The 8610-nt window shown below is 37.4% G+C and overlaps 1 protein-coding gene across 2 annotated transcripts; it reads left to right on the forward strand.

The window, feature by feature from the left end:
• Positions 1–427: 427 nt before the first annotated feature.
• LOC104426600 (deoxyhypusine hydroxylase) lies at positions 428–4438 on the forward strand. Of its 2 annotated transcripts, XR_721874.3 has the most exons (8): positions 428–681; positions 1927–2060; positions 2169–2404; positions 2490–2628; positions 2989–3115; positions 3869–3987; positions 4064–4167; positions 4268–4438. XR_721874.3 is itself a non-coding variant. In XM_010039705.3 (7 exons), exons 1-7 carry the CDS (start codon positions 516–518, stop codon positions 4094–4096), a joined length of 954 nt encoding a protein of 317 aa, XP_010038007.2. In that variant the 5' UTR covers positions 428–515; the 3' UTR covers positions 4097–4438. The 2 variants fall into 2 exon arrangements, 1 of the variants encoding a protein (XP_010038007.2); XM_010039705.3 differs by having other exon boundaries at positions 4064–4438.
• The last annotated feature ends 4172 nt before the right edge of the window (positions 4439–8610 follow it).

Genomic DNA, 8610 nt, shown 5'->3' on the forward strand with positions numbered 1-8610 from the left:
TAATTCAATAGATAAATTTCATATTTGCATAGAGATTTGGACATTTTGCTTTCGTGAGGTCACGGTTTTAATACCTTCGATGGATGAACTCTCATACTATATTTCTAACTGTATATTTTGTGAGAAGAGACTTTCAAACCGCTAGCATCTTGATTAGGTTACGATAATTGACTCGTCAATCTTAGACTTTTAGGCCGCGAATTGTGTTAAAGTATTTACCAGACATTTTTTCATAACGGATAGGAAACTTATGACAACATCTGAAGGGGCCGCTATCGCCCCTTCCTAATTTCCTCCTTTTCAACTAATAATAAAAAGATAGGAGAGAGAGAGAGACTTTATTAGACGATCATCGTGGGCCTACCGAGAGCCGGAGGCGGCCCAAACCCGAAAGCCCAAATACATCCGCTTCCTCTCTCTCTCTCTCTCTCTCTCTCTCTCTCTTTCCGGGCGTGCCTGCGTGGGTTCAACGTCTCTCCGCGTCTCTCTCGCTCGCTCGCTGCCGGGAAGATTCGATGGGGGAGTCCGCCGACGACAAGCGCTTCACGGCGTCGCCGGACGTGGAGAGGTTCCTCTGCGACCGCTTGCTCGACTCGGCCCAGCCGATCTCGGAGCGATTCAGGGCCCTCTTCTCCCTCCGCAACCTCAAGGGCCCCGCCCCCCGCACTGCCCTCATCCAAGGTTCTTTTCTCCCCGTCTTCTCTTTTTTGTTTTAAATTTTTACGACCATTAAGATGGTTATCTGCTTCGGGAGCTTTGAAGGGAAACGCCGAATCGCTATGCCCCGTTCGTTGATTAGGACAGGGGCGGCGTGTCCTTAGCTTCTCGTAGGCTGGGCTGTCGTTAATAGGATGGAAAACCGTGTCTTTTTTCTGGTACTGAAATTACAAGTCTCGGGGTCTTATAGAAATCAGGGTCGTTGTGGTTGTTGGCTTTGGAGTTGCCTCGGGAATAATCGTGTCCCTATTATGGCCTTTCGAGCGTATGATGCTGTTCACCTTGATTGATGAAGCTCGTGTCGCGAAGTCAGTGATCTATCGTGGCTGATGGGAAAATGGTTTAATGTGATCGTGGGTGGCAACGTGATCGGATTGGCGGTGCCCGGGTTGCTGGATTTTTCTTCTTTTTTTTGCAGTGTCCTGGGGCCTTCCCCGGAAGTTATGCTTCTGTCCGTACGTTTGTGGAGTATTCATACAACTATCTGTTGGATGAAATTCTCAGATTGGGTTAGCCATGGGGATTAGATATTGACAATGAGTGGTTTCGGTGCCTTTTGTTCGTAGAAAGGTGGGGGAAATCGCTCAAGTATGGATGAATGAAATGTAAGGTGCAGTTGGTAATTTCTGTGATTGGTGAGGTGCTGCTCAGTCTCAAGGGAAAGCTGATGAGATCTAATGAGGTGAAGTGCGTGGGAGTGAAGGTTGTTGGGCAATTAAACATCAACTTTTGCATAACGCAAATGAACTTGGGAGATGACGTATTAAATGGTAGAAAAGTAGTTAAGGTGTTTTGGACACTTGAAACGATGTTTGAAAGATGCTTCTATTTTGGAAGGTGTTTTAAACATAAACAGCCCTTATATTAATTTAAAAAATTTGATCGGTTTCTTTTAGTAAAACTCTTGTTGTTACTAATCAAAAGTAAGCGGACAATGTGTTTTTATAATGAGCATTCATGTGAAAAGGAGTGAATAATACTAACAAGTATGAGAAATTATGTGCCCGAGATTATTTACCTTGCTTAAATATTATGCTTCAACCAGAACATGGAAGATGTGGTATCAAATATATGTGTAGTTTGCTCCACTCTTCCAAGGAAGAGGAAGCGTGTTAATGTGTTGAGGCCATTTATCATCCGAAGGAATGACATTGACATTGATATATTATCATAATTCTCATGAGATTTTCCCTCTCGTGCTATTAACAGCAACTAGGGATCCATCAAATTTGTTAGCACATGAAGCTGCATTTGCATTGGGACAGATCCAAGATGTGGATGCAATCCCTGCTTTGAAGGCCATTCTCAGTGATATTTCTTTGCATCCTATTGTCCGCCATGAGGTTGGGTTTTTTGTATATTTTCAATGCAACGCATTGTCTTATGTGGTTTAATAACCTCCTTGGAATAAAGAAGATTGCTCATGTTTCCGCACTCTTTTAATGGTGCAGGCAGCAGAAGCTCTTGGTGCAATTGGTTTGGAGAGTAATATTCCTAACCTGGAGTGTAGTTTGGCTCATGATCCAGCTCAAGAGGTTCGAGAAACTTGTGAATTGGCTCTTAGCCGAATCAAACAGCTGAAAACTGCCAACTCTGATGATTCTTCTCCTATGACTGAGAGATCACCTTTTATGTCAGTTGACCCTGCTGCACCTGCTTCATCTTGTTCGTCTGTTGATCATCTCAGGTTCATACAGTTACTATCATCGAGATGGGCATTTTTCCATTTTTATTCATTTGTTTGGTGGTTGACTATGCTGGTTTTTTAATAGGGAAGTTCTTCTGGATGAAGAAAGAGGCATGTATGACCGTTATGCAGCTCTATTTGCTCTTAGGAATCATGGTGGAGATGAAGCCATTAAGGCTATAATTGATTCTTTGGGTGCAAATAGTGCTCTTCTCCGTCACGAGGTTAGTGAATACCCCGATTGTGTCACTTGCCACGACAACCTTTTGTGGAGTTTAATTATCTCACTTTGGTTTCTCTTGTGCTTGCCATGACAACTTTGTATTTAATACTGTGGGGTTTCTTTAAATTCACCATGATCATCTTTCACTTGCTGCAATTAATATTTTTATATCCAATTGATTGCTATTGGGTTTGTAAAGTTGTAGCTAACTTTGGATTCTATGTTGTTGATGGTAATCTTAAAACTCGTTGATCAATTAAGGTGAAGATGAGGGGGCGCATAAGCTATTTGATGAGGCTTTACTTTGTCACCTCATTCAACATTTTCTAGATCTGGGTAAATTCTTTTGTGTCATATACAGGTTGCTTACGTTTTGGGCCAGTTGCAAGATAAAGCTGCGTCGGCTGAACTCTCAAACATTCTTAGAAAGACAGATGAGCATCCAATGGTTAGACATGAAGCCGCTGAGGCCCTTGGATCAATTGCAGGTCTGATTTGCTTTCCTGACTTTCTTGTAAGGTTTTTGATAATAGGAACAGGAAGTCAAGTTCTCTATTTGGTTTCACCCTATTTACTATCTGGTAATGGAGTCTTGAGAGGATCCAGCAGTTGTGTAGAACCTTATTTTGCTAGGAATGTATTAGGGATCATGTTCCTTGTCATGCTTGTGTAGGATGAGTTGAATGAAGTTAAGTTGGTGAGGGTTTTCAGGATGACTGTGTCTTGGGACAACTCATTTGGACAAGGTTGATGCATTTGATATTTAGTGTTGTTATATTTAGAATTTAGAGCTTATGTCGTTTCAAGTCTCTGGATCAGTTTCTATGTCCAACTGTGGGGGCTGTTTAGTCATGGCTCCCTCTTATTGTTGGATGTATCACGTTGCCATAGCTCTTGTTTATGGATTTTTACCTAATTCTCATAATAAATGAAGCTACAATCTTTCCTTTGGTTTTTCTAGCTTGAAGCCCTAGATAAATCTTACAGCCTGGGAATCTGGGTTCAACGTTTTCCTTACATTAGTATTGAAAGATCATATTGAAACCCTTCTGATGTGGTTTTATTGCCTGCATGGTTCCTTCCACTTCGTTTGCTTTCAGTAGCAATTACTTTGTTTATGCTATTAAAGTACTCCCCTACTTAACAACTAGTGCTAGAACAAGGACATGATCTAATTTTCCATTATTGATATCACAGCATCTTATCTTTCCTGACATATCTAATGAAATTTTTCTTGATAGATGACCAAAGTGTGGCACTTCTTGAGGAATTTTCCAAGGACCCCGAGCCTCTAGTTTCTCAAAGTTGTGAAGTTGCTCTCAGCATGCTTGAATTTGAAAGATCAGGAAAATCCTTTGAGGTATATTATTTACAAATGACAATGCAGACTTCAAGTTGTTAGTTGGAAGAGTGCTAAACTATCGTGCATTCTGCAGTATCTGTATATGCAAGCTCCTCAAGTGCAATGAAACATGCGCTGGGCTGGATTCTCATTGGTGCAGACTCCTTAATCTCAAGTTAGTACGATAGCTTGGTGAAGGTAATTTTTTCAATATGACCAAGCATAGAGTTGAGGGAGGATTACATGGTAAGAGTACATCTGAGAATTTTACTGAATCTGACAGATTTTTAAAATACAGAACCATGGCAAAACTGATTTGAGTATTGAAGCAAATTTACTTGAGCAGATGTATTGAGTTGCGGCATTTGTAATCTATTGACACTCACAATGGTGACTGGGCATTGGTGTTTCTCTTATTTATGCGGGAGCACCAAAATATATTTGAGCATGTGGACAGAATTTTAAATCTTTTGAATGTGTAGGGTTTGCTCTGATTATTTTTCAAGTGACGGAGCTCACTTCTGTTTTTTAGAGTTTAAATGAGGCTTTGCTCATGTGAGCTGCGACGGGTTGGATGTCGAATGATTGCAAAACATTAGTCTCAGTCCACAATATTCAATAATCAATTGACACAAATGTAAAAGGTTCACGACTAGTTTACAATAATATATGGTCAAAAAGGTCTATGTGTCTAGTTTACAATGTATCAAATTGCTAAGTGTCGCTCAGAAAATCCAAGAATGAGTGGTTTAATATTTCTATGTTCTAGTTGAGTCCAATGCATTGCATTTTGTTTCTAGAGTCATTCAAGTCAATAGTGAATTTGTTATTTATGTCTTGTATAGGGATTATTGGTCTTTGCCTAGGGAAATAAAAGGTCAATATCTTGAGTAGCTTGAGTGACAAAACTTTTCGAGCAATAACTTAAGCGCTACAATGGTGAAAACAACAATCACTTGAGTGTCACTAGCGACATATTTTGACAAAGAGGTTCCTACATGGTCTTTATAATGAATTTTCAGTCTGATGTGACTTTTTAAAGAAAAAAAAGAAGAAAATTCAAGTCAGGAGTGGACAATAAACGAAATGATGGATATGGGAGTTCAAAACAACAATGCTCAAAGAAATCGATTCTCTTTCTCTCTTACCAAAATTTTCTTCCATTTCTTTTCTTTATCCTTCTTCTACCTCTTGTTTTCTTCATGGTAGCCACTACTAAAATTAGGATACTCATGAGCTCCAATAGATGGATTGGGTAAGCGACGAACAAATGGCTTCTTGAGAAAGAGGAGCTCCACAGTCACCACACCTATCAAATCGATGACGGTTGTTGGCGTCCACAGTCACCACACTTATCGATGTTGTTAGCGCCGAAAGGCGTGCTGAATTTTTCCATTTCAATCTCTCTTGTCGCACCATGACGATTCAGTGAGTACTCTTTGGAAACGTCGCTCATTCCTCAGCTTTCAAGGGCCTGCATGTTTTCATTCTTTGTTTTTTTTGTTTATGAATAGAAAATTTGTTTTTTTTTCCCGAGAACAAAAAAAGAACAGAAATGCGTTTGTTTGCGTTTTTGTTTAAAATCAGATTTTTGTTCCCGGATCACAAAAAGAACAGAAATGAGAAACAAAAAAAATTGTTTCTTGCTCCGAGAAACACTTCACCGAAACACTTCTCTATTTTCTTCTTTTCTTCTTCTTTTTTTCTTGTTCTTTTCTTTGGCCGATCGCCGGCCATAGCCATGGCGGCCAGGCCGTCGAGGGCAGCGACCTCGCCGGAGCATCGCCGGCCCCACCTCACCCCACCACGGTGAGGCTCGGCCTCGCTAGGGGGCGGCGAGCCTCGCCATGGGAGGCGAGGCTGCCGCCCCGTCGGCCCGTCGCCGGAGGTCGGCGGCCGAAAGAAGAAAAATAAAAAGAAAGGAAAAAGGAAAATATTAAAAAATATTAAAAAATTAAAAGAAACAAAAAAGAATAAAATCTACCAAACGTGTTTCTATTCATTTTTATTCTCTAACAAATTTACCAAACACATCTTTACGGGTCAAAAATTGTTCCCGAGCAGAGAAACACTTTTTTATTTTTGTTCCTTGGAACAATTTTGAGCAACGTTACCAAACGCACCCCAAATCTTCGCCTCAACAGCTCTCAATGGTATGCAAGAACGGAGAAGAAGACCGATTTGTGTCATCCAAAACACAGAAAAAACGGATGCAATTTCGGCCCAGTTCATTAATTTGGAGCAAACAAATGGCGGAAGTGACATCGTTTTGCACTCTTTTTGCCGACTTAATTTGGAGCAAAACAAATGGTCAAATGCACCTAATGCACCGTTTGGTTCAACATTTGGGAAAAGTCTTTAGCCAAATGCAAAGACCTTTAGCTCAAAGAGTTTTGAAGAAATGCAAGATTATTTGGTAAATATATATTTGAAAAGCTCTTTGTTGTGACAAAAATAAAGTTTTTAGTTTTAGTATTTTTAAAATTGCAAAAAGGAAATAATGACTATATAACTTTTTATATTTTCACATTGAGAGTAATGCAAAAGATATATATTAGTAAATTTATTTAAAAATTATATTAAAAGAATTTGATTTAGATTAGATGCAAGGCTCAACTTTTGGCCAAGGATTATTTTAGGTTTGTTTTCAACTTTGAATAATTTTTCTTTTAAATTATTGTAGTATTAATCATCTTCGTTAATTAATGATCATTATAATGTATTGATAAAAAGTTGGGCTATTGATTGTTAGTAGAAAAAAATGATATAGAAAAAAAAAAAAGGTGAACTTATTCAGTGGATGGTGAAGTGACTGATTATGGATGCTAATTTTTTTGAGTAAGCACCGCATATAAAAAGGGAGGTCCTCATTAAGAAAAATAAAACCAAGTTCCTCTCATACAAATTTGACTAGAAAGAGTCATTTCATAATAGTAAACATGGTCATATATGTCTGAAAAAAAAATACGATATACTTAGTATTACAAATCTCTATGACTTTATAAACTCATGGCTATTTCATCACGTAAACGTGCCATATCCAAAAATGCATATGAATTTGAAGCATCCACCACTTCATTTGCATTATTATGGTCAACTGAATATCTATAATTGGGATCCAATTTTGCTTGTTCAAAATCCATATCAATCACGTTATTTTTTCATATATAATTGTGCAAAGTCATTGCCACTACGGCAATTTGCACTTGCTTTTCATATGGATAACTTGGCATATGAGTTAAAATCTCCAATTTATGTTTTAATACACCAAAGGCTCGCTCAATTGTCGAGCGTAGTGACGAATTGGCATGGTTGAAGACTTCTCGATATCCCGTAGGTGAACGACCTTCTCGAAACTCTGGCAAATAATATCTAATTTCTTTATATGACCCTGAATAATCAGTCGGATTTGAATATCCAGCATCTACTAAGTAATATTTACATAGATAAATATATTGTAAATTTAATCAACATATGCCAATTAGATATATGGATGTATCTAAACTATTAAATAACATACTTGGAGAAGAATAGGGAAAATGTACGTCACGTCTTCCAATAGCTTCATAAAAGATATATGTATCATGAGCTTGTCCCTCCCAATCGGCCCAAACATAAACAAATTCCATATTAAAATTCCATATGGCTAATACATTTTGAGTTATTGTTCATTTTTTACCAATAAAACGAATTTGATCATGCGTAGGTACAATCGTTGGAATATGTGTACCGTCAATACCTCAAATGCAATTCTTAAAATATAATAAAATCGTCGATATTTCTTGATCTTCTCTAGAACTTCTCTATATTATCGATCAGTTGGTTTGATCAAATCTTTTTCTATATCACATACTTTATTTAAAACTAAGCTAAAATGCCTACTTATCGTTTCCCTGGAGCGTTGAAAACGTTAACCTATTACCTATATTATGTCTTAGAATATGAAGAAACATACTAACCATTTTTCTAACATCAATATTCCTAGATCCTCGAAGGCCATAACGTGTTACTAAATCATACGTTAAATTATTAAATACAATATTATGCATTTTAAACATATTGTAGCACATTATCGAATTAGTATCTTTGCCAATCAACTCTTTTAACCATACATAATGTGTATATGTTGAGGTTATGCAAGGTTGTTTGCAAATGTTAGTTGTTTGATAAAGAATTGTAGTTTTAGCGATTGAAATAAGATCCTATAATTCATTTTCCTCTTGTTCATGATTTTTTCTTGTATGTGAATCATCCATAACTGCTTCAAGTAACAAAATATAAAGAGAAATAATATATTAACCATCACATATATACAAACTATCACATTAAGAGAATACTAAATGAAAACAATTCTAACATTAAACATTAATTGAAATTATGTTCACAAAAACTGCAAATAAAGATCTATAGATAGAAACAAAGTTGAATGACTAAGTTTCAAACATAAAAACAATAAGATGCTAACATCCTATCTACGAAGACTTGATTTTCTTCTCAACTCATATTTGAGATACTTTACTTTTTTTGCATCATCCATTTAACCCCATGAAAACTTGCCTATTGTTTATCTTTTCCTTTAAATGATAAATTGCAAAAAAGTACAAATCTTCGTCTTTCACAATCTCAAGTATGGAATCCAAT

The sequence above is a fragment of the Eucalyptus grandis genome, chromosome 6, assembly GCF_016545825.1.
Source record: "Eucalyptus grandis isolate ANBG69807.140 chromosome 6, ASM1654582v1, whole genome shotgun sequence".
NCBI classification, from domain to species: domain Eukaryota; kingdom Viridiplantae; phylum Streptophyta; class Magnoliopsida; order Myrtales; family Myrtaceae; genus Eucalyptus; species Eucalyptus grandis.